The sequence below is a fragment of the Podarcis melisellensis genome (genome assembly GCF_964234715.1).
Source record: "Podarcis melisellensis genome assembly, chromosome: 8".
Lineage (NCBI taxonomy): Eukaryota > Metazoa > Chordata > Lepidosauria > Squamata > Lacertidae > Podarcis > Podarcis melisellensis.
The window spans coordinates 27,685,694-27,712,026 of NC_138540.1; the positions used below are offsets into that span (position 1 = coordinate 27,685,694).

Here is a 26,333-nt window from a genome sequence, read left to right on the forward strand (position 1 = left end):
GGGGAGAAGTAACTGAAACTTAAGTGAATTAGGAGCTTGCAGGATTCTACCCCCACCCCAGTAGAAAAACTGCAGCACCAGCAGTCCTCGTCGCCCAGCGGTTTGGCCCAAAGGGAAGCTAAAGTGAAATGGTGAATAAATGATTTCTTATTAAATCCCAGAGATTAGCTAAAGAAATTTGGTTCTGGTGTTTTCTGAATGGTCAGCATTCCTTTCCTCCCATTAGGCTTGGACGTGGGCGGAATCGTTTACAGCGTTCTTAATTAGGCCTTGTGATGCATGGGAACACGCTTGAAGAGCGGGAGGGAAATCCAGCAGAGACCTTGAAATGGGTGATGTCTGTGTAGGGGGAAATCCTCAACCCTTTGCATTCCAAGAGTTGTGCTTTGAATAATCTGTTCTAGAAACGCGCTTGGCATTCTCCTGCGAAGAGGTCCTGCCTCCCAGCTTGTTTTCTAGGTGCATGCATTTAAAAATGTAAATCTAGGTATGCAAAGAGGTGTGTCACATAGGCATATTTGGCAGTGAGCTTGAGGTGGCCACGTTGTCTTTGTGGAATGTGTGTTTGGTGACTTGGTTTTAGGTTTCCTGAAAATGTATTTGGAAGGTGCTGGAGAGTATGTATATGTGTGCATGTGTGTGTGTGCGTGTACTTCTGTCTGAACTCTGCTTTAACTGCAGCATGCTCTGAACATGTTTTGGTTTTGATTTTCAGTGCTCAGTGACCCACAGACGAGAGCCATCTATGACATATATGGAAAGAGAGGCCTCGAAATGGAAGGATGGGAGGTAAGACCATTGCAGCCAGATAGGACCTGCAAGTTGTTCAGTCTCGGAATCCTCTCAGCCACTTTCATTGGTGTTGTCTGGGCTATACGTGACAAACTGCAGGTGCATGCAAAGACTCCTGTGCCCATGTTACTCTGGACAAGCTCAGGCTTTCACCTCTGACAGTTGATGCCCTTCTCTATCCAGTGGAAAATCCTTTCCTGCTCTCCAGCTTGGACATCAAGGTGATCCAACATTAACTGAGAAGTTACTTTTGAGTTTCTTCAGTGTGGCAGTGCTGTGGTGTTTAAACAACAGAAGAAATCAAAACCTGCCACTGCTTAATTGGTCACTCTTTCCCTCTGCCCAATGTGTTGAAGCAATGTTTGTTTTACCCTTGGTTTGGGGGTACAGTCACTCTGAGCCTGGAAATGCGGTGCTGTGGATAGAGAGGCTCCCAACACCCTGAAGAGGAGCTTGGCCACAGAGCGCATCAATCCTACCCCACCCTCATTTATCCTAGGAAATTGGCCATTGGTTAGGAGTGCAAAGAGGCAACTTTACACACCTACGTGCAAATGCATCCTAAACAGCCTATATTCCCTCAGCTGTGTGATGGAAAATGGATACAAAACCAAGCATTTTAAGAAACCGGAAGCGTGGTTAAAGGCAGAGTTGGCTGCTTGGTTTCTCATTCATCAGGGTCGTAGCCTAAGATCTAATGGTGATAAGAACATCTGTTGACTTCACTGCCTTCATTGTTAGGTACACAAAGTGCCCCCCTCCATATTTACTCAGAGATGTTATACTGTACAGGAATAGTGCCCCATAGATAAAAACAAGCTTCATCGCATGACTCATACTCTGATGCCAAACCTAACCAGCGGAGCTTGTTTTATGGAGCCACCATCAAGGCTGGTTCTGTGTTCCTGCAGCTGCAGGATGAATTGTTTAATATAGATCCTGCCCTACTTCAGTAATAGCTTTCACTCTGTGGAGTCAGTTGGTGTTACTTTTTAAAACATCTACCCATATTCTCCATGGGGAAGGGATGGAGCTCAGGGGTAGAGAATCTGCCTTGCATGCAGAAGGGCCCAGGTTCAATCCCTGGCTTCTGCAGATAGGCTTGGGAGAGACTGCTGCCTGAAACTTTGGAAAACCGCTGCCAATTGGTGTAGACAATACTGAGCTAGGTGGACCAGTTATCTGATTCAGTATAAGGCAGCTTCCTGTACTCCTGTGCTCAGAGCCCTCAAGCTTTCTTGCCTTTTGCTTCTTTCCTGTCAATGTTGGTATAGTTGCTGGTGAAAGGGAAGTGGTGAGGAAGGGGTCTGCGTGGAGCAGCACCAGGGCTGTGTGTGAGGGGCCTGGGGTGGTAATCTCTATTATGGCTTATTTGTTATGCAGTGCAAATTCTTAGCCACTCACTTTTGATCCCTCTGCCTTCAAGAGCATTTGGGCTGGTACCTATCATTATTATGGACCCAAGTTCCTGAAATTGCTAAGTGTCATGCAGAATTTGAAAGTTAACTATTTAAAATAAGCAGCTTTGGGAGAAGAAATGGAGGGAGCATCAATCAGGGATAGAGAAAAGGGCACAGAGGGAGTCCAGTTGAGAGTGCTGTTTTAGTCTGGACAAGAAGTTTGGGCCCTATATAGCAAAGGCCCCAGAGAGGAACCAACAGAGAGAGAAGGTTGCTCTAGACGAGCATTGGATGTGGAGACACTGGAAAGTACATACAGTACAAGGAGCTTAAAGTGGAGGCGTGAAGAGAGGGGAATATAGTTGCTGGAACAAAACTTGGGTGGCAATGCCATCTAAACAATGAGAGGAAATGTCATGAGAACCTAAGAAGAGCCTTGCTGCTGAATAAGGCCAAGGGCCCATCTAGTCCTTATCCTCCACAGATTTGTCTAACCCCCTTTTAAGAGCATCCATGTTTGCGGCTAGCACTGCATCTTGTGAGAGCAAATTCTGGATCTTATTATTTCCCTATAATTCTATTTATCCTTCCATTTTATTTGAAGCATTTGCAATCTACCCTTCACCTCAAGGTCCCAGAATAGAGAATACGTATGTATGGGGGGGAAATTGCAACAATAATACACCAGAAAGAATGCTACACTGATAATATGATTTATCATAAAATGACAGAACAGTAGCAGCAGCAAAAATAGTCACACTCAGAATACTGGAAGTGTTTCTTAAATATTGCGTGTAACAGTTTCAAAGCTTTGTTAAGTTGTCTTTACATTTCCTCACCCTTTAAAAACTTGCAATTATAATCTGGCATTTTTCCCTCGCTAGTTTTCAGTAGCAAACTAACCGCCCCCGCTCCCAGTCTGCTGCCATTTAGATTGTAAGCTAGTGGACAGACTTGAATCTATGCCTAGTTGCTGAGGCAGTAAACAATGGTGGTGAAAGACAAAGGATGTGGCCCCCAATTTGTGTGCAGATAACCCGGGTTGTGTCTGTTCGGCTTACAGCAAACCTCCCTCCCAGGCTTGCTTAGCTCACATGGTGTCTGAGAGGTGAAAAAGCCACTTTTGGAGAACGGACCCAGATACAACATGTAACAAATAAGAACAAATCGAAAGCCTGTTTTTAAAAAGTATCCAGTAAAACCACTGCATTGAACACGGAAGACGGATCAAGCTCTTGCTGGCCTCATTGGGATGCCAAGGGGCAGGTGTTCTTGACCTTGCAGTTAGCCCTGTCAGATGTGTTTGGAATGCGCAACTTGCTCTATAATCTGATGCCTAGAAATTGAGTGAATGGAGACCCTTGGAGCCATTTTTTTGCTTCCTCCTGCCACAAGGAATGTCAGAGATAAAGTAATTTAAAGTCATTAATTCAGGTTTGCAGAGGTTAAGCGGTTCGGATTCTCCACAACAAATCTCACCCCTTCTGGCCTTGCCAGACTCAGCTGATTTAATCCCCTCGTTTCCATCAAATAGTTTTAGAACCTGGTATTGGGGGTTAGGGAGAATGGATGTGATTTCTTCCCCAAACTCAGGCCTCTTAAAGTTTCTGCTACAACCTGTGTGCAGAGTTGGTGGCCTCTGCAGCCAAGGAAATGTTTCTGTTCCGGGGGAAATTACATTTCCATGGCACTCAGAATGCAGCTAGCTCCTTCCTTAGGAAAGGCAAATCTCCACCTGTCAAATAAAGCTGTTGTGGCCTTGGTTGCTGTCTTAAGAAACGGCTAGCTTAGGCAGTCTTATAGGTACATGTTTGGAGAGTTAACCTTGTGTAGTGACTAAAGGTTGTATCCAACCAAATTCTACTCAGAGTAGGGCATTGAAATTAAGGGACCTAAGCTTAGTTGTATGCAATGGGCCTCCTCTGTGTAGGGCTAGCCTTGGATACAAACCAATTTAACCTTTGCCATGAACTCACTTGGTCCCTTTAGACCAGTGTTTCCCAACCTTGGGCCTCCAGCTGTTTTTGAACTACAATTCCCATCATCCCTGACCACTGGTCTTGCTTGCTAGGGATGATGGGAGTTGTAGTCCAAAAACAGCTGGAGGCCTAAGGTTGGGAAACACTGCTTTAGACAAGCCCCACCAGCAGCAGCCGCAGGCATGCCACATCTGCAATATTGGGGAAGATAGTATTGATGTCACTTGTGGGGTTGTACAGATTCCTGAGAAAATGTAGATGAAGCACTTTAAACATCGGAAACTGCCTTAGACAGTATGTATATGTAGCTCAGTATTGTCTACACCAACTGGCAGCAGCTCTCCTTGAAATGCCAGGGGTTAAACCTGTGACATTCTGCATGCAAAGCAGATGCTCTGCCACTGAGTTATGATACTTTCCTCTTTAAAATACTCTAAAAAGTGAGGATTGTTACCACAAGTGCAAAACCCCCGGTGCCTGTGAAATTGGCCTTGTGCTGCTGGCCTTAGATTCACTTATATTTATACCCTACCTTCCTTCCATGCTAGAACATAGGGAGGTGCATTTGGGGACATGTGGTGGTTTCCCATACAGGAACTGACTGGATCCAGACCTGTTGAGCTTCAGCAAAGCAACCTCATGTTTGAATGCACTCGTGTGCTGCCATTATTGTAATTTGTGCCTGCTTTGCCATTTATGGCCTGAAAGACAAAAAAAAAGTTGCTGGTGTAAGATGCATTCTCAGGAAACTGAAGAACCTCAACTTACTGCTTGCAATTCATTTATCTGGGTGCCAGCATATCCTGCACTGAGCAGTTGTCTCTCTTTGGAATGGTGCTCCATGTTTTGTTATATTATGCTGGTACACTGTCAGTTCAATGGACGTCATGTTTTGTGTGGGCTCCCTACTAGGGTTGCCAGGGTTTCATATTGCATGCATTTGTTTTTACGAAGCCGGGCGCCAGGAGTGTAACTGGTAACTCTAAATAAAACAATAAAAGCTCTGTGCTTTTGTCTAGGAGGGAACGACACAGAAAGAGAGAGAATGTTGCAGCGTGAAGAAAGGAAACAGAAAGCCCTTCCGAGCTTGCCTGTCTATAGAGAATTAAAAGCCCTCGAGCGTTTCCAGTTGCATCTCTGATTAAACGCCCCACAGTTGTTTGTTTGTTTGCTGGCTGTCCTGCTGCCAAATAACCTCTAAATGCTTGATTCCTTCTCCCGCAGGTGGTGGAAAGGAGGAGGACGCCTGCTGAGATCAGGGAGGAATTTGAGCGTTTGCAGAGAGAGAGGGAAGAGAGGAGGCTTCAGCAGCGGACTAACCCCAAGGTAAAAGGCTAGAGTGCCCTCTTGGCCTGGAGGAAGTATTCCTGAGATAGCAGGTGCTGGGAGCTTGTGTGTGTGTGTGTGTGTCTAGGTTGATGTTGTGGTCATAGTTATGGTACTTCCTTAATGCATGAAAGGTGAGATGAGGCTTCCAGAAGGGCACACACTTGGTCCTGGAGAAGCTCAACCATCATGATGTGAATGTTGCCTCCTGACTCTGCAATGTGGTCTTCATATTCCTCCCCAAGTAGCACCACATGCCTGCTCTCTAGTAAGTGTCCAGAAGCAAAGGAAAACAACAGAAGGGAGCGTTGGACGCACCAAGGTTAAAATGTGAGTAAGCCAATGCATTTTTGGTTGGGAATAAGGATGAAGCAGTTAGGCCAAAAAGAAAAAAGGTTAAGTTACAGACAATGTAGGTTTTGAGACTGTGAGATGGGGATCACACCATGCAGTTAGGTGTCGAGGGGTGGAGTTTCAGGTGTAGGAGCCAGAACTGTATGAAGAAGGGCAGAGCTGGAAGAATAGAGGCAACAGGCAGGAATGGTTGGGCATTAAGGGTGGAGGACAGAATGATGCACTTGCATTGAGAGCTTTTGAGTGAAACCTCATGGTTCTTGGATCAGCATTCTTCACTGCCTGCTGCTCTGCAGCAATGTTGCAGCCCAGGATGCCCCCCAAGTTGAGCTGGGAGGTGTCAAAGCAGGAGAAGTACCCGGCAGTGCCAAGTCACAGGAACCTTCCAGCAGCAACTCAAAATTTCAAAACAAGTGCAGAAAGTTTGGAATCTCTCCAGAGGCACAGCGAGGGCCCGTTTTCGAAATAACTTAATCATGCTCTCAGGCAAACGGCCGTCATCGATGAAGCTGCTCCCAGCTCAAGAACCAATAAACCCAGGCCCTTTCGTGTTTCAGGCTTGTGTATTTTAAAGCTGTCAAAACGTCAGCCAGAAGCAGCAATGCAGGGAGTCCCTTTCCCAGGTGTGCCATGGATTTGTGTAGGTGTAGTGTTGGTTTGTAAAACTCCTACTTACAGCCATCTGCCAATCTTCTCGCTCTTCCCTCTGACCCGGGCCAAATGCAGCCCCTAGTCACATGCTGCAGAGCTGCAGCTGCATCCCTTGGGCCAGTGCGCCCAGTCTCTTGGCATACTGGCTTAACTGGGTCTTGGATGGCACTTAGCTTGGTGACGGAGGACCTGCTTTCTATGCCAGAGGCCCCAAATTCATTCCCTAGCATCTTCAGCAGAACACACCAGAGCTCTGGAAGGCTGCTGCTAATTAGAATAGACAGTAGTGGAGTGTGTGTGGTACAGAGCTGGGGCTTGCATCCCCATCACCCCAGTCCTTATTGTGGTATGTAGGGTCATGGTTGGAACTATTGAGACAGCGGGGGGCATGCAGTTTTTGGTTCAGGACTTCAAAGTCCAGTGGCATGAGCTGGATTGTGGTATGCAGCAGGCATGAAGAAATTCCTATGTTGGCCAAGGAAGAGCAGAGAGTCAGGCTTCCAGGCCCACAATGGTTCACTGAGCCGGATCTAGTCTCTGTCCCTGATATGTCCTTGTTTCAAGGCCCAGATTCCTTGATCTAGCCTCCCAGCTCTGTGCTCGCAATTAGTTGCAGCATCTAGGTGCACTAATGTGTCTTGAAGCACTCCAGCATTAAGACTCAAATCGGTCCCAAACATCTCTAACCTTCTAAAGCCCCTGGGCTGAGCTTTACCTTGAGCCTCCTTGGATCAGGATGGCTACAGATCCGTAACTGCCTGGCTTTTTAAACGATTGTCACATGTTTTGGACAGTGGCCTGGTGCAAAGATGCCTGAGCTTTCTCAGGCGGGTGAAGTCAGTCTGGGCTGATGAACACAGCGGCATTTCCTCTCTTCAAAGTCTTCTCTCAAACTATGGAATGTATTTTTATATTCATATTTGGTCGTATCTTCAAGTCTGAGCATTGTACAGCATCCTAAAAGATAACAGTTGTATAAAATGCCAAATATATTGCAGATATAAACACGCAGCTGAAATAACACAACACCAATGCGGATTCCCTGCGGCTAAAAGCTTGCCCAAATAAAAAGTGTCTTTCAGATGTGGCTTTCCTTTCCTTTTCATTATCTGCCCCCCTCTTCCCCCCTGAACAGCTGGTGCTTTATATCCATCATTGTCGTAAGCGTTCTGCTCTTTTATTTTTATTTTTTTTAACTCCAGTTGTGGTGTGGTGAATTGGTTATGAACTTCGTGCATCGTTTTTGTGTACACTAAAATGATGTGTCGGGTTGTTTTCCCTATTAGGTACTTAAAAGCACTTCCAAACCTGCTCCATTGTTGCTGTCCAATAGAAGTTTCTATGCCTTATCTTAGCACCCAGAACTTGCAGAGCAAAGAGGCTGTCTGGTTCTAGGGCGGCCTAAAGGCCATTTTCTTTTGGGCCTAAGGAATCCGACGTCAAGACTGACAGTAGGGTGTTCAGATCTACCCTGGGTGTGGCTGATGGAGGTGGGACCTTTGCAGAGGAATTCTTGCCCTACTGTTTTTGGCAACTTTTCTTCATCCTTGGCTGAGCTGGATATGCTTGTCCTTTTATCTCCGGCCCCACCCCTCTCAAGTGGTATAAATCACATGCAGGGAGCATTTTTTTCTGGCCAATATGAATGAGCACACCTTCTCTTCTGTAAATAGAGGAAGACAGCACTCCTTGGTTGGAAGCTGGCATCCTTGGAAAGGTACTCTGTCCTCAGGGAGCGACCATAGTTCAGTGGAAGGACACATGCTTTGGATGCAGAAGGGCTTGGGTTAGATGGCTCTGGGTAGCAAGTCTGGTAAAGACTCCCACTGCCTGTGCCCTGTAGCAAAGCAACCAGTCAGAGGAGGAGAAAAAGCTAATGCTGGGACCATCATATTTGGGTAAACTGCAAGGCAACTGCTAGTATTGGGACCTGTTCATGGTTTCACTTTTCCTGGATGATCCCTGCCCCAAAGAACCTGAAGTGCATTTTTGCCAGTGTCACACATGTGCCCTTTCCCCCCTGGCATTCTGAACCATGGAGCAGGCAGCTGCTGGCAGTGACTCTGTGATTTTAGACACTGCAACATACCCTTGTTTTTTCTTTTCCTCCTTGTGCTCTCTCTCCCTTGGGTGTTGAAGATGGGTTAAACATCGAACAAGTAAAAAGTAACCTGTGTGCTGTTGACCCCAAATTTTGGATTCTGTGACCCACATAAATCACTCCACTTAATTTTGCATATTGGTTTCTGGTAGTGTATCCAAAAACAATGAAGTCTCGGCTGGAATCCCTGGGGACCACCTTTGGCCTCTACCCCACTGGCTTTTGAGGTTTTAGCAGGCAGTTCCCCCTTGTTTCCCAAGCTGTCATTGCAATTTCCTTTTCTTACGATACAAGCTGAGATTCCCAGGTAGCTGAAAACTCCTTACTTTCCCACATTTATCATATTCTTAAACTCTTATGTAGAATTGTAGAAGGGTGAAAGGCCCGAGGGCATCTAATTCACCAGGTGGTGTGCTCTGCAAGTGTCTGGTTTTAACTCTGCAACTAAATAGGAGGCACCTTTGATGGGCTGCACTAGTGCATGAGTCCCAAACCATATTTTAGGGTCCAGGGTTTGTAGAGAGCAAGGGGCCTTACTTGTCTCAGGTTCCAAGCAGGTTCCTCTCTACTGGAGTAAATGACCACTGGAAGAGAGAGGCTGGTGCCCTTTCAGCAAAAAGAGTACCTCTAAGTCAGGCATCCCCAAACTCAGCCCTCCAGATGTTTTGGGACTACAACTCCCATCATCACTAGCTAACAGGACCAGTGGTCAGGGATGATGGGAATTGTAGCCCCAAAACATCTGAAGGGCCGAGTTTGGGGGTGCCTGTTCTAAGTGAAGAAGGAACAAAGCTGCAGGTTGAGAATTAACTGCACCTGAAGCTCTGCTCTCATGCAGAACTCAAGGAGCTGTCCAGGGTACCTTTTGACTTGCGTCTGCTGAGGTCAGCATCAGACTGCAAGCAAACATTTAACCAAAGCAACAGTTCAATTCAGCCAAACCATGGTGCTTTGGGGGCAAGCCCAATGAGCATGCTCTTCCCCTCCCCTCCTCCTCATGAGCGTTCAGCTTCTGCTGCTTTCTGGTACGATCAGACTCTAGCTGCACATTCCAGCTTCACCAGGGAGCAAGATTTGTGCTTGTCTCCTGAGCAAGGTGGCCCAGCCAGCTTCAAACCACAGTTTGCATTCTGGTTTGGAGGACAGTTTCAAAAAATTGTTTCAGATGTAGCAAGAAACTGTGGTTTGATCAAACCAGGACGTAGTTAGTAGAAGTAGATGAAGTCTCTGTGAACCGGAGGCTTGTCCTCTTAACACTATAGTTTAGCTGATGTGGGCAAAGCTGATATTGGCCGTCATCAGCCTGGTGCCTTCTAGATGGTTTTAGACTGGGAATCCCATCAGTTGCCACCAACATGATTGTGCTTCCATCAGCCCCAATGGCCTGCCTCATGGCCTCCAAACCTTCCTCAAGGCCCAGGTTTAAATATTTTTTTCCCTTCCTGTGTCCACAGCATAGCAATGGTAATGAGAGGCTACTCGTTCTAAGAACACAAAGGTTTATCTATCGACATCTCTCTTTCTTCCAAACAACTCTTTGTTCCCTGCTCGCTCCCCGGGGATGCAAACCGTTTTACAGTATATAATTTAATTCTTTTCTTTTATGGCAGCCTTTCTCTCTTCTGCTCCAACAGTGTTATCGCTGGAAAATTAAATTAAAACTGTTAAGGGAGCAATCCACCAGGCTCTGCCGAGGCACGAGAACAATTGAAAGGAACGCAGCCGCGGAACTGCCAAGCTGGGTGCATTCCTCCCTTTTTCTTGCATACAGGCTCTTTTGTGAAGTTGGGGTCAGGGGTCAGGAACCAGCCATGTGCAGGTCACATGTGTGGCTTAATACTGTGGTTTTATTCTTGATGTGGGTGCTGCTGATATTTCACTGTTATCTTAACTGTATTATGTGATTTACAATATTATTTATTTATTTTTATTTTGTAAACTACTTTGAGGCCACTTCTGACAAAAAGCGGCATATAAGCATGTTAAACAGTAATCCTCATAATATATGGGTGTGATGTGTGTGTGTTTTTGCCTTTAGTACTATGCCTGGTTATAAATGCTCCAAAATGGCATAGTACCTTACCAACTATTTAATGGAGACTCACCACTTCTTGTTGTTGTTGTTGTTGGTGGTGGTGGTTGTTGTTTTGAGGGGGAAGTGGTCCCAGTGCACTCTGCCAAATACACCTCCTCTTGGGATATGGGAGTTGGCTGCCTGAGGCCGTGGAGATAAGTGGAAGCTGAAAGACAAGAGTTTGTGTGAGGGAGAGAGGGCAGGATGAAGCAGACAGGCAGGTGCAGAGAAGTCCCGGCTTCCTTGCCTCAACCAAACATTCTACTCGCTTTCCATGTTTCTGAATTACATATTAAAATGGACATGAGAGGTTGGGGTGGGTGTCTCTTGGAAGCGACTCCTTGTGTATCATCCTGCTTTGCCGAGGTCAGTTGCCTCTCCTTCACACCTACTTTGAACCCATTTCATGGAGATTTGCGGGTGGGGTGGGGTGGATAGTAGGGCATGCAACCCAAGCTTGAGGTTTGATGTTGCAAAGCTCTCATGGCCCTGGTGTTCTGTGCACAAAGGCAGAGATGTTATCCTGTCCCTGCATCTCCTTGGTATAAGCCCTGTATGTCTGGAATGGCAACAAAGAGTTTAGTGCATTGCCAAAAGGGACCCATCTTGGCCTGTTTTGTTTTTCTTTTCAGCCCTGTGCACTCTTACCTGCTCCTACTGTCTCTTCCATAGAATCACAGAATTGTAAAGTTGAAAGGATCCCACAACGATCATCTCGTTCACCCCATGCAGCAGTTTACACATATATAGGGTCATGGCACATGAAAGCCTAGATGTTTTGTAATTTCCATTCTCCCTGGGACTGGGTCATGGGACTTTGTGGGGAGAGGACAGTCCAGGGAAGGGGGTAGGTGAGCAAGTGAGGGGCGGCACTTGTCACCCTGGACTCCTTCCCCTTGACTTCAGGAGCCTGACATTTCCAGTGAGGAGGCGGCTGCGTTTTGCCGCGGCTGTTGAGCGATAAAGAGGAGAGCCGCATTGTGAGCCGAAGCCTCTGCATCCGGTGATAAAAATCAGCCATCTGGGTGTTTACAGCAATTGCTTATTGGCATTCTATGGAAATGTCTCTCCAGGCAGCGTCCTGTGGAATTAGGTAGCACAGCTGTGATCGTTTCATACAAGAACGCGAGTTATTTTAAAATTTCCGACGGTTTATTAGTTCTATAAAATGGGCTTCAAATAAGTAAGCATTTCTAACCAGAAATAGGGAGCAATAAGCAGATGCGGGCAGCTTGGCAGGCTGCAAGTTGTCTGGTCGTGTGTTTTTTTCTTTCTTTTTCTGCTGGCTTTTTCTTTCTCTGTTTCAAGACACTGCACTGGAGGGTTGAAGGATGTCAGTGACCTGCTGTGAGTAGAATGGTAATTCCAGCATACGAGAGGAAGGTTACTTCTGCCTCCCTTTGCAGGAGCAGGAGCATCACAGCCGACATCTGAGAAGGTGGGGGGCTTGCAGGCTGTCCAGTGGTTTGTGCCTGTTCTCCATTTGGCTTGATGACCGTAGGTGGGGGTTTCCCACAGCAGTTTTTGTGGGCTGCAGGTAGCAGCCGTGTGCAGAAGTGGCACAGCTTTGCTAAGGGATGAGCTGAGGTGGTGCCTTTGGAGGGTCAGGCTATGGGGGAGGAAACTAGTCGTTTTTGCAATTATTACTACTATTATTATTACGCAGGTGGCGCTGTGGGTTAAAGCCTCAGCGCCTAGGACTTGCCGATCGAAAAGTCGGCGGTTCGAATCCCTGCGGCGGGGTGCGCTCCCGCTGCTCGGTCCCAGCGCCTGCCAACCTAGCAGTTCGAAAGCACCTCCGGGTGCAAGTAGATAAATAGGGACCGCTTACCAGCGGGAAGGTAAACGGCGTTTCCGTGTGCAGCTCTGGCTCGCCAGAGCAGCGATGTCACGCTGGCCACGTGACCCGGAAGTGTCTCCGGACAGCGCTGGCCCCTGGCCTCTTAAGTGAGATGGGCGCACAACCCCAGAGTCTGTCAAGACTGGCCCGTACGGGCAGGGGTACCTTCACCTTCACCTTCACTTTTACCAGGCATAGGGCAGCTCCATCTCAGCTGGTGAAATACCTTGAGGCCACAGGATCTTGCACCCCTCCCCACCCCAGTACATGGAAATAGGAGTGTTCCAGATGTAAACCTGGAGTCCTCCTGGTGCTGTTTGGACTACAATTCCCATCAACCCCAGCAAGTGGTAAGGGATTATAGTAGCTGGACTCCAGCAACATCTGGAGAACACCAAAGACTGCTCTAGTGGGAATCATAGAATTATAGGGTTGGAAGGGACCCAAAGGGCCGTCTAGTCCAACCTCCTGCAATTCAGGAATGGGTTGGAGCCAAAGGTGGGTCAGAGCCAAAGCTGCAGGTCTCTTGTCCCTTATCCCAGTTCAAAATATGGTCCTTGTGAAACACTGGTTGCTGGCAGCTCTTTTTATTAGAAAATGGCCTGAAGATCTTTGATGATGCAGCAGAAGCAGCGTGGAAGCCCAGCCATTCTGAGTCTCATCAGCATCTAAATGGGGAGGCACCTGGGAACCTCCTGAGGCGTTCTCAGGTGGGAGGGGGAGCACAGCATAAATGAAGCGCATGAGCAAAAGAAAAGCAAAACACTGTAATTGTTAAATATCTGGGATGGGTTGCAGATCGCCTGCCATGCCCTGATGATCAAGGGATCGTGTGGCCACTTGTTTGAGTTTGTAGTTCATTTGGCCTTCTTCAGTACAGATGCTTCCATGCCTGGCATTTAAAATGAGAAGAGGAGAGCAACAGCAGAGTACATGAATTCAGTTTCACGCTCTCTGGCCCCATTTGCATCAGTAGCTCAAATGGTTTCTTCTTGAAATGCCACAAAGTGGCTGAGGGTGTCATCTGAGCATTGGACTGTGTCCTCCTCCTTTTCCCTAGAGCGGCCGTTGCCAAAAATCCCATGAGGTTCTGAAAGCCTCTAACACTTGCACACAGCTCATTGTGGTTGCACAGCTGTGAGCATCTCCACTCGGCAAAAAGGCGGCTATTGCAACCTTGTTTATTTCCACTCCATGCTTCTGTGAGCAGAGTTATGCTCAGTGGTATGCCGTCGGCAGCCCGTGTTATATTCTGGATGCAAGCGCAGCCTCTCTCTCCTCCTCGTGTGCCAGGACCCGTCTTGTGTAACACCACACATTCTCAGTTTCAGGCTGGTGCAAATGAAAGGGGAGTTGTGACGAGCAGAGCTATATTTCCCGAAAGAGAGAATTCTAAAATAAGATTGCAGGGTGCACTCAGAAAGGTTGGCCTGGGGATTCTGAAAGCACGTCTTCGACTGTCACCTCGAAGCGGCAGAAGATTGCACAGTGACCTTGTTCTATATCGGTGTGAAAAATATGCCTTGACCTGCCTTTCTCATATCACCTTTGCCATGAATGGTGGATTTAGTTTAGCAGGAAGATGTTCTTCTCCTGAATTAAGTTTCCCAGAGGCGCCTCTCTGGTGTTGCTTGCTGGCTGCGCTCCATCAGGCTCTGTCCTGCAGAAATTAATTGTGTGTGCCTTTGCATGCTTTTCAGCCTCTCTCTGGGTTGCAGCCGTGGGTTCTGTTCTGCTAGTTGAGGCAGGCTCCTTTTGTCGCTGGATGACTCACAACTGGATGTGTGAACCGACTCTTGAAAAGCAGTGCTTTTGAAATGGTAGGAGGCAATGCAAGGCAGCCCATTCTCTCAGGCAAGCCATCAGTCCGTGTCTCTCTCCCCCCCCCCCCAATAATTTGGCAGTCATCAAATGATCAACATGCATGTATGAAATTGCCTTTAGCCATGGTAGAAATTCTCTTGTGTATTTTGGGCAATAAAGAGGGGGGTGATCCTTGGGAACCAGTTGTGATCCAAGCGCCATGGCTCAGGAGCAGAGCACAAGGTTTTGCATACAGAAGGTCCCAAATTCAATCCCTGGCTTCTCCAGGAAGGGCTGGGAGGGACTCCTGCCTGAACCCCTGGAGAACAGCTACCAGTCAGTATAGATCAGGGGTGGCCAGAAGATGGATGAGGATCTACTGGTGGGTATCTGGGTGCTGTGAAGTAAATCAGCAAGGATTTCTGATTCTCGGTTGTTCAGCAATACCAACAAAACTGACTTCAGGAAACTCTAACAAAAGAAAATATAAAAGGGGGGCAGTTTCCAGGAGAGGAAAACCTGTGAGCTCTGTTCAGTTTTGGAGCCCAAAATAAATTCTTGGGCTCTGAAAGATGTTTATCTTTTGTACCAGGTGAAACACACTAGATCTCTCAAGCCTGATGTCTACAATAGACAATGCTGATTTATAGAAACATAGAGTTGGAAGGAACTCTGAGGATTATCTAGCCCAGGGGTCAACAACCCGCGGCTCCGGAGCCGCATGTGGCTCTTTTACACCTTTGCTGCGGCTCTGGGGCGGATACTAACGAGGGGAGGAGGCGCATTGTGCGCCCCGACACTCCCCACTGTGGCGGGCGCTGTACTGGCTGTGATGTCGCATGGGGGCGGTGTGTGCGTTAGTCACGCACCGTCCCGATGTCACCTTCCCACCCGCCCGCTACATTGTAAGGGGCATGTACGCTGGTCACTGCATTGAAAGGGGGCATGTACACTGGTCACTGTTTTGAAGGGGAGTGAAGAACACACACACACACAAAGGTAACTTGTTAATTTAACGTTTATTTCTATGAGGAGGAGTAATTCTGAGGGGTCAAACAAAGAAATAATAAAAAAGTGACAAAAAAGTTATTTTTATAATGACGAGTTTTGCAGCTCCCAGTTTTTTTTCCTTCGGAAACGGGTCCAAGTGGCTCTTTTTGTCTTAAAGGTTGCAGACCCCTGATCTAGCCCAACCCCTGTAATGCAGGAATATGCAGTCGTCCCATACAGGGATCGAACCTGAAACCTTGGCGTTTTCAGCAGCATGCTCTAACCAACTGAGCTATCCAGGTGGGCCAGTGGTCTGACTCAGTGTAAGGCAACATCCTATGTTCCTATGCATTGTATTGCCCCAAGACCGGTTGACTGGTCATTCTGAAGGGTGACAGAATGTGACAGCATCCTATGTTCCAAACTGGTTCCTCCATGTATAATTAGATATTGGGCTGGGACGCAGGTTAAGCCCCCGCTGGAATTAGTGGTACAAGTTAGTCATTAGGATATAAGTGCAGCTACCATAGCCAGCTCCCTCTGCTTCCTGGATTTAGCTTATTTCAGGAGTCCCCCAAGCTCCCCCCTGCTCTTGCCTCCCACAAACCTCCTCTTGAACATCGCCAAGCATCTTGGCAGTCCACTTAATGTCTTTTCTGCGTGCTGCATTGATTGCAATGTGCTGTGCTAGATGCTGTACAGTATTTAAGTGTATTTTTATTTCTCCTTTTGTTTATTACATGTTGCATTTTATTGTATTCCATAGAATTCACATGGTAGCACAATAAAATGCATTGTAAGAAATAAAAGAAGCAATGAAAATACAGTTAAAATCAATATGGATATTTAATGTGATGAATGTGGCACCACCTGTCTTCACCCCACACATCCACAGACATGCCACAGGCCACCTGAATGGACCCCATGGTGATTCACAAACCACAAACCCTTGCCTATTCTGACAATATTTCACTTAAGAAGATACCTAATTTTGCTTTTAATTTAGACCATATGGCTAAACCTGGTGTGGAGTTGCTGTAGCCTAAGCTTAGGGTCCTCCAATTTCATCACTCTGCTCATAATTACCCTGCTCTTGGCCCTTGAGGAATAATGTGTTTAATTTAGGGCTGCTTTCTTTCTGCTTTGATTTTTCCTCCACCAACCCAGCCACTGCTGCCGCTGCCGCCTCTCTCCAGCATGTCTCTGCTGTACGTCTGTGACCTTGGAGCAAGGACTGTCCCCCTCTCTGCCTGTGTTTCAGCCCTAGCTGTCTGGTTCTTTCTTGACTTTCCTCCACGATTAGCCTGGTCTGTGGCCTTCCACTTTATCCCTAACCAGGGCTTGTCTGGGTTGCTTGACTGTCGTCTTGTATTCTACAGAGGGAGAGAAAACACATAGAAACCAGTTGTTTCATGTTTGAAATCTGTGTTCTTTGTAAAAAGGTTTGTTTTTTAAAGAAATTGTCATTAGAACAAAACTTCTGAAAACTATAGCAAGCAGTCTTATTTGAAAATATTTACTGTTCGGTTTTTCGATGGGTGGGACGCTGATCACAGTAAAGACCTTACCTTTGGGTTATGATCTCAAAGCCTGTGTCTCTTGAAAATGCCTTTGATGGCCATGGGGTGTGCTTTCTGGCTTTCTTGAGGCTGGGGAAGTGTAGAGCCCATGGCCGCCAGCACACCTGAAGAGAGATAATTCACCAAGCCAAATGGCAAGATGCCCACCTTTCTCCCGACTACCCCAGACCTGCTGCGCTGGACAACTTTATGCTTTGGAAGCCAGCATTTCTAATGTGCTAAAGGCAGTCTCTTTGCTGTAGTGCATGTATTCCAATCGAACGGTTGTTTAGCTTGAGGGATGTCCAGGGCATGAGAAGCCCATTTACTGCATACATTACATTGCTTGAAAGTATCTGGGCGTCTTCCCCCTTCAGCACAGAAAGGACGCCTCACCATTTGCCACCCTGGAATGATCTCCTTCCTTTGGCATAATAAATTGCTTTACTCACTTACGAAGTTTGTAGTTCTTGTGCTGGCATTTTTCAGTCTACAGCAACCTGTTTAGGGAGGCTTTTAATGTTTGATGTAGTACAGTATTTTAATATATATTTTTGGAAGCCGCCCAGAGTGGCTGGGTATAAATAATAAATTATTATTATTATTATTATTATTATTACCTGTAAAACGAGACGCTGGTTCCAAGTCTTTCTGGAGTCCTTTAGATTCTGAACCAGAGGGATTCTGAATCCTGTGTGCATGCACTCATGGTGCAAGAGATAGGTTAAAGGAAATGCATCTCACTCTGGTGACCTGGGGTTTGTTTTTTTATATATAGCTCTAGGTAACTATACCTGCACTTGTCTTGCTTCAGGTTGGCACTTCAGTGTTCCATAGAGAGTTAATGTATTCTGCAGGAGCTATGCCAGGCTAGTTATCTTTCATGGTTTGTTTTCCCATTGCTGGTCCATAATTCCTCACCACTACCCCCTGTCTCATCCCCCCACATTTCTTCCCCAACCCCCAGTTTGGGATTTAAGTTTGCTCTATTTGGAGTGGCTAGCAAGAGCCAGGCCCCCACCCCCTGGTATCTCATACAGTGACAGGAGGTGTGTTCTCATCTTCCGGGTGCTATATTTAACCACCTACCATCTGCTATTCTGACCCCCACCCACCAATTCCTTCCATTTAAGCCAGATTCCCTTGCCAGTGCAGCATGGGCTCTGACAAGTGACCTCACCAGCTGCACCTCCCTTAGACGGGCTTGCCCGGCCGGTAGCTGGCAAAAGGCATCCTTATGGAGAAAGGCAAGCAAATAAAGGAGGGCTTAAAAAACAGCCTGCCACCTACTTGTCCCAGAGGAGCTGGTAGAATGAGATCAGCGGGACTTTTTATGCTTTCGTTCAGATTTGTTGTTGAAGGTTGTTCAATCCTGGAGGACTTGTGCTGTTTCTCTGAGGAGCAACAAGCAGCCATCTATTTCACCCACAAATGCTGGGCAAAAAGCAGCCACCCTCCTTGCTGGTCTTTGAACCTAGTCAAACAGTGTGAGGTCAAGCTTGGGTTAAAGCAAATAATAATCTATGTTAACTCTGCAAAGTCAAAGCCATGTTGGACAATTTTTTGGCCAATGAGAGATTAATGAGATATCTAATATACCCATACAGATTATCTGGGTGTGCAGGGAAACAGTAGTGTTTATTATTATTATTATTATTATTATTATTATTATTATTATTATTATTATTATTATTGTTATTAGCCTCCAAATCAAAGAAACACAACTGGAGAGAAATACTGAAGTAAAAACATGCTTCAGCTTTCAGAAACCCCTGTAAAATTGGGTGGTTTGAACCCTGGCTTCTGTGGATTGAAATTAGCACTTCCTCGCTACTGACTCCACTGCTGGAGGTATTGCAGAATATCTATGAACATTCCTGCTGCTGAGACACTTAAACTGTGCCAGCACCCTAGGCCATGGGAAGGCTTGATAATAGCCATTTCCCAGGAAGCCTGCAGTGAGTGAGAATTGGTTCCAGAAGACCAAGCATGGAGATTTTTTAATCATTTGGGGAGGGAGCTGGTTCTTTTTTTCATTTCAGACCAACTTGTGGACGTATCTGTGGGTCTTTTCTCTCATCTGGGTTGGAAAAAGAGCTGTGGGAATGGGTGGGTGAAGCAGGTCTTCCTTTGAGAAAAAAAGCCCAACTCTTCTGGTTGGTTTGTTTTTAAGAAAGAAAGAAAAAGAAAAGGGATTTAATGTAATTGTGTGTTTGTGAGCGAGAGAGAGAGAGATGCCTTTCCTGCATAAACAGGGCTTGCAGCTGATCTTATTTATTATGCTTATATCTTAGTTTTCCTCCAAGGACAGTACCTGCTTTTTATCTTCACAATAGTCCTTTGTGGTAGGTTAGGCTGAGAGATGGCCCAAGGTCGCCCAGAGAGCTTCATGTCCGAGTGGGGATTTTGAACCTTGGTCTCCACACTAGTCACTATACCACACTGACCTGTGATGATGATGATGATGATTACATTTATATCCCGTCTTTCCTCCAAGGAAGTTCAAGGTGGCATACCCAATTTTCCCTCTCCTCATTTCATCCTCAAAACAGCCCCGTGAGGTAGGTTAGGCTGAGAGAGTTAGCCCAGGGTCAATGAGCAAGCTTCGTGGCAGAATGGGGATTTGAACCCCAGTCTCCCAAGTCCTAGTCCAGCACTCTAGCCACTACACCACACTGGTTTTCTTTTTAAAAAATAACCTGTGTCTCTTATTCGGAATAGTTCGCACCACGGGCACCAGGTGTGAATGGAAGGTCCAGCCTAGCTGGATAAGGACAAGGTGAGAGAGAAATTTCTGCTGAAGGTCACAAAGAAATGTAGTTTGGGGTTTGTTTGGTTTTTTTTTTGCAAGTTGTAAGGTTGACTCAACCTTGCGGAGGTGTCTATAGCCCACTAAGACTCATTAAAATCAGAGAGAAGGGGGAGCATGTAGATTGCAAATTTTAAAGCAATTCGCTTCCATCCATGCAAATGAGTGTGGAGTGAAGTTACTTATTTATTTGAAGCATTTTTCGCCTTGCTCTCCAGCCCCCGTTCCTGCAAGAAAAGGGCTTCCAGAGGAGCTTGAAAGTATCAACAAGATGGTCTCAGTCCTGAGACTTTTCAAAGTGATGAATTTGCTCAACCACAGAAGAGATTTCTGAGCTCTCCTTTTATCCCTTTCCTCCCTTTGTGGCAAGAAATAAAGCGTTTATAGTGAATTACTTTCTGAAGGCTCAGGTTTACACACACACAAACACACCCCACTCCATAAGGGAGATTTCTTGAGCAAGCGGGCTGGGGGTGGGGGGAAGCCAATCAGGATCTAAGCTCCACCAGCCGTCTGAGTATATAGCGGCCTGAATAGCGGACAGGACTGACTTAGGCAGCGAAAAACATGTCTCGTTTGGCAAGCGCCAGGGCTTAATTTATGGCATCTCACTTTGTGTTCTCCCTCTGCAGGGACTGCAGCTTTCAGCCTTCATTCCCAATCAGCAGCCAAGAGCGTTTCTGCTTGCTCATTACTGGAGTTTTTTTGGGGGTGTGCTTCCTGGTTTGGTTCTCCCTCCCCCATTTAAATATCACCAGAGCGTCTTCAGCTGAAGGGGAAAGTGGCTCACATACCCCTCGCAAAGTCACTCTGGGTAGAATTGGCCAGTCTTGCTGGGGGCTGGTGCCAAGGAGAGCTGAATTCTGTTCAATTCAATTATTTTTGCATAAGCATCTCTTATCTCATATCATTTATTCTGGCTTGCCAGTTTGGGGGGGGGGGGCGGCAGAGAGCAGTCCACACAAGGCAGAAAAGCACCATTGCCTCCAGCCATTTGACCATCCCAATCTATTCCTTCTGGTGTTTCTTTACAGTTTTGTTTAACTTGGATACTAGCTTAGTTTAAAAAAGAACAGCAAGTGAAACCCAGGCTGAGACTCTTAGGGAGCTGGAAGCGGCTGTGAGATTATGTGCTCCCTTAGGATTATGATGTGCACTCAAGAGATGGCTGGCATCTTTCTCCTCCGCAGAGGAGCACAGTGGGAAAGCCTCTAGACCTGGTAAAACAGAGTGATCCCTCTTATCCCTGGATCATCTGCTCTCCAACAAACATCTGCTTAACTCCCATCAATTGTCTTTGGCACCCAAGAGCAGGTTTCAGGCTCAGTGGCCTCCTAGCTCCCCTTTTCCTCTTCAGTTGCTTCTCAGAGGCATGGATTTGGGAGCGCCACACTGCAAGTGCTCTGGCACACTCCCAGGGAGCAATGTAGCAAATAAAATGTTGGCACATCTTAGGTTTTTTCCCAGCACTAAAAGGCCCCCTGTTGGAGGCGGACATTCCTAAGCAGTGGGGAAAAGTTGTTATTTATTCAATTGATAAACCGCCTTTTATCAAAAGATCCCAGGGTGGTGAACAACATTTAAGAACACATTTTACGGAGCACAATAATGAAAACATAATAAATAGCATAATAATAGACAGCATAATAATAAAATAACTGTAGTAGCAGCCCCCCCCCTTTAACAGGCCATAGAATATTTAATGGCCAAAGGCCTGGATAGAGAAGAATGTTTTTGCCTGGCACCTGAAGACATTTAATGATGGTGCCAAGTGAGCCTCTGTGGAGAACATTCCACAGATGGGGAGCCACCACAGAAAAGGCCAGCTCTCTTGTGCAGCCTTCTGAACCTTTCTGGGAGGGAGGACATAGAGAAGGGCCTTGGGCACCAAGCGCAGGGTCTGGGTCGGTTTGTATGGGAGAGGCAGACCTTAAGGTATTGAGGTTCTGAGCCAGATGTCCCGGATGTCTTTGGTCAGGTCTGGACTTGAAACTGCAAAAAATGCTTTGATAGGGTCCTACTACCCTTTCTGTGCAGTGGCTGGTTGGGGTGGAGGCGCCATTAACACAGGCTCCCCTTCTGTCCCAGAACAATTTGGTACCACCAGTAAAACTCGGTTGCCTCATTGCTCACCCCTAGCCTTGTCTTCCTTCTCCCCCTCTTTCAGTTTTGCACTGTGTCTCTTAGATTGTAAGCCTGGCTTCCTCAACCTCGGCCCTCCAGATGTTTTGAGACTATAATTCCCATCATCCCTGACCACTGGTCCTGCTAGCTAGGGATCATGGGAGTTGTAGGCCAAAAACATCTGGAGGGCCGAGGTTGAGGAAGCCTGTTGTAGGCCTGCTAGTGGAGACTGTTCTGTCTTCGTTTTTTCCACAGCCCTTACTAAGAGCTTTAAAAATACATCACTTCATAAAATGATTTCCAGGGCTGAAAAGCCAAATGGACTCCCAAGCTCACGCGAACAGACCCACCTGTCATAAAGATCAGCCCTTCCTGTTCCAAGTGGTTCTGTTTGCCTCTTGTTGCCGTCTTCCATTTTGTAGTGCAGTATTTCTGCAGGTGGTGGTTGGCATGGTGGGGGAGAAAAGCCTTAAGGCGGATTTTGTTTTATTTTTGGTCTCTCGAGGGTCAGATGCAAATCAGTCTTCCCTTGCGCACATTCTGACAGTGGTGCCATGTGCAGGGTTTAATTTTATCCAGGCCTTGCCTACATCCTGAGGTCCTAATTGAGTCTTTGATTGCCCGCCAGCATTAGGGGTGCAGCTGCACAAATCAGCCATCTCTGAGCTTTTCTGGATTCCCCCTAGATATCCGAGTGAGCAGGTCTTTCTGAGATGTTTAAAAATGGGATGGAGGGACAGGGTTTTCTCTTAATCTGCACAGGCCACTCTCTGAAATAGATGGTGGTACAGGAGCATGCAGCTCATCCATTCGTAATAGTGAACGTCACTTGCACTTTCCTATCCCTTATAGAGCCATCAGTTCTAGAGCAACATAGCAAGGAGGCAAGACTTTCCTAATTGGAGTTTACAGGCTGGATTTGGCAGAGAAGATAGCGGTGGGCACGTGGTTAGACTACGGAACTCACTGCCATAGGTGTTAGCAACAGCCACTAGCTGGGATGCCTTGGAAAGAGGGTTGGACGAATACATAAGGCTATTAGTGGCAACTGGCTGTGACGGCTATACTGTACCTCCACAGCTGGAAGCTTCTGAATGCCAGTTTCTGGAAGCCACAGGAGGAGACAGGGTTTCTCATAGGGGCATCTGATTGGCCATTGTGACAACAGGATGCTGGACTTGGATGGGCCACCACCCTGATCCAGCAGGCTTCCCTTACTTGGGGTGAACAAATACAGGGATGACCATTTGAAGGTGCTTAAAACAGGCCCATGTCTTTCAGCGTTAAGGTCTCTGATAACGAACTAAGGTTTTCCCCAACAAGGGATAGGGATGAATGTAAGGAACTGCAGCTGCAAGTGAGCATTGGGAGGTTAAGCCAAAATAGGAGCAATGGATTTGTAATCTGGTGAGCCGGGTTCGCTTCCCCGCTCCTCCACATGCAGCTGCTGGGTGACCTTGGGCCAGTCACGCTTCTCTGAAGTCTCTCAGCCTCACTCACCCCACAGAGGGTTTGTTGTGGGGGAGGAAGGGAAAGGAGATTGTGAGCCGCTTTGAGACTCCTTCAGGCAGTGATAAAGCGGGATATCAAATCCAAACTCCTCTTCTTCCTCTTCTAGGGGAGTGGGTTTTCAGAAGGGCTTGCAAAGGCAATGGCAGAGCAAAGGCTTTTCTTGCTGTTCCAGGCAGAAGAAGACTGGGCGCCGAAGAGAGCAAGGCACTGAAACAGCTGAGCACAATGCCATTTAACACCAAGGGCTTGTTTCTTTGTTTCTCCAGGGGACAATTAGCGTTGGAATAGACGCCACTGACCTCTTTGATCGGTACGATGAGGAGTACGAAGAAGTGCCAGGGAGCAGCTTTCCCCATGTTGAAATTAACAAAATGCACATATCGCAGTCCATTGAGGTAAAGTACGTGTGTGTGTGTGTGTGTGTGTGTGTGTGAGAGAGAGAGAGAGAGAGAGAGAGAGAGATTAAAAAGGGTTTCTCTGTTAATGAGGCACCTCAGCACAGAGCAATGGGAAATGAAATCTGGCTCAGGGATGCAATTATCTGTTTCGAAATGGCACTGGAGGAAGTGGGGAAGGGAAGGTTCACTTGCGACTGAGCCCATGTGCTGTCAGAGTCTCTCATGCGCTCAAGTGCTGTGCTTGGGCACCCCATTTGTATGCCACACACCTCCCACCTCTGGAAGCAGAGAGTCTTCACAGGCTCTGCGTGTGTTGCTCAAAAGCTGTTTCCCAGGCAGAGGGTGTTAGTAGTAGTAGAAAAAAAGGTATGGTAAAGGACCCCTGGATGGTTAAGTCCAGTCAAAGGTGACTATGGGGTGTGGCGCTCATCTCACATTTCAGGCTGAGGGAGCCAGTGTTTGTCCACAGACAGCTTTTGTGGCCAGCATGACGTAACTGCTTCGGGCGCAACAGAACACCGTGACGGAAACCAGAGAGCGCACGGAAACGCTGTTTACCTTCCCGCCGCAGCAGTACCTATTTATCTACTTGCACTGGTATTGCTTTTGAACAGCTAGGTTGACAGAAGCTGGGACAGAGCAACGAGAGCTCACCCCATCGCACGGATTTGAACCGCCAACCTTCTGAACAGGAAGCCCAAGAGGCTCAGTGGTTTAGACCACAGCGCCACCTGCGTCCCGCTGTTAGTAGTAGTGGGGAAGCCCAAAGACTCTTCTCTGCTTCTTCTGCACACTTGGTCAGCATCCCCTGCTCACTGTTAGTTGAACTTCAATATGATGAGGGACACGCCAAGGACAGCAAGCGGCGGAGGGGCATTCATAAAACTAGTCAACAGCGCAGTTTCTGAGAGGGGTCAAATGCCAGGAGGCTGAGTGTAAAAAGAGCATATGGTGGACTTATTCAGTAGTTTGGTTGAGTCATCACACCTCGAGTCTTGGCTAAGTGTATATCTGCAGCAGATGATTGCCCTCAAATTCACTGGTTAATCTGATTCCATGTCTTGGGCATGTATGTCCACCCCTCCTACATGCAGAGAGCATCCATGCACCACACATTCTACCCATGTAGATGAGGCCACACAGTGTTGGGGCATAGAGTTTAGTTCTCATTGTGGCCAACCAAATGCCTGCAGGGAACCTGCAAGCAGGAACCGAGCACAAGAACACTCTCCTGTCCTGTGGTTTCTAACAACTGGTATTCAGAAGCATTGCTGCCTCTTAAGTGTGGAGGTGGAGCACAGCTGTCATGGCTTGCCATCAATAGCTTTCTCCTCCATGAACTTGTCTCCTGTGTGCAGAGAGCATCAGTGCACACAGAGTTACGTTACACTCTCCCTGTATCCACTCAGGTGAGGCCCCCTGGTGTTGAGGCAGGATCTTAAGTATTCATTTATATGGGAGAATGTAAAGGGGTGCCATCCAGTTGGGTCTGCTTTTGGTGACACCTGCCACTGAGAGTTAGGCCTGCTGTAGATTTGTGCAGGACTGCTATGAGCTGCAACAAGACAGCTGTCTTTCTCTTGCAGGCTCCACTGACGGCCACAGACACTGCGATATTGTCGGGAAACCTCTCAACGCAGAACGGGAATGGAGGTGGCTCTGTGAACTTGGCTCTGAGGCGTGTGACGTCTGCCAAAGGCTGGGGAGAGGTAAGAGGACTCGTTTCTCTCAGTTTCCACCCTGTTTCTTGCTGTGTTTTGAGCCTTCCAGACTGCTGCTGCTGCACCTCTTTCTCTGCCTTCCTTGTTGGTGGGAGGTCACTGATTTTCCTATTTTAGGGCACCCAGAGCCCTCTTTTGTTCACTCTCTCGAAGCTGGGCAATGTCGCTGTGCTGGACTAGGCTACCATGTGGACTTGCACAGTTAATTTCCTGCTGTGAGCACTGCTGTGTTCCAGGGGAGGAAGCACCACCTGCCTCCTCTCCCTGGCCATGCACTCCAGTGCCTGTCCAGGCAATCTGAGTAGCTGCCATAGAGGAATAGTTAAAGGCAGCTTGTACAGGTGAAGGGCTGTGGGCAGCTCATGAGAGTGAGATCTCTGACCAGCACCAGAGCTTAACTGAGTCACACTGATCTCACCTCTGTAGCTGTTGCTTCCTAACTCTTGTCCGTCTTCTTTTTGTGCAGATAGAGTTCGGAGCTGGAGACCTCCAGGGGCCTTTGTTTGGCCTGAAGGTGTTTCGGAATCTTACACAAAGATGGTAAGACTTAGAAAGGGGTGGAGGACAACCTCCCACTCCTAGAAGGAACAGGACCGATTTGTGATGTTATTATCTTTATCTTATTTATATCCCACCCATCTGGTTGGGTTTCCCCAACCACTTTGGACAGCTTACAGCATATATAAAAATACAACCGAACATCAAACCTTAAAAAACAGAATATGCAACCAATTATTCATCACTATCTCTATGTGTCTCTTCCATCTACAGGCAACCAGCCAACATACACAGTGGCACTGATATTAACCACCCACAGTGCCATTCAGAGTCTGAAACCAGTAGGAAGCCAGTTTTCGATCATATGGTTACCTTTTCTTTCAGGGCCCTGGTGTCTCTCAG

At 47.1% G+C, this 26,333-nt stretch overlaps 1 protein-coding gene across 1 annotated transcript in view; it reads left to right on the plus strand.

Annotated features, from left to right (window-relative positions):
* DNAJC11 (DnaJ heat shock protein family (Hsp40) member C11) overlaps nt 1–26,333 on the plus strand; it is a 55,217-nt gene that overhangs the window by 16,442 nt on the left and 12,442 nt on the right. Inside the window, exons 3-7 of the mRNA XM_081923658.1 lie at nt 716–789; nt 5,396–5,497; nt 23,581–23,709; nt 25,299–25,421; nt 25,900–25,973. Coding sequence (XP_081779784.1) covers nt 716–789; nt 5,396–5,497; nt 23,581–23,709; nt 25,299–25,421; nt 25,900–25,973 — 502 coding nt within the window. The remainder of the gene's footprint in view (nt 1–715; nt 790–5,395; nt 5,498–23,580; nt 23,710–25,298; nt 25,422–25,899; nt 25,974–26,333) is intronic.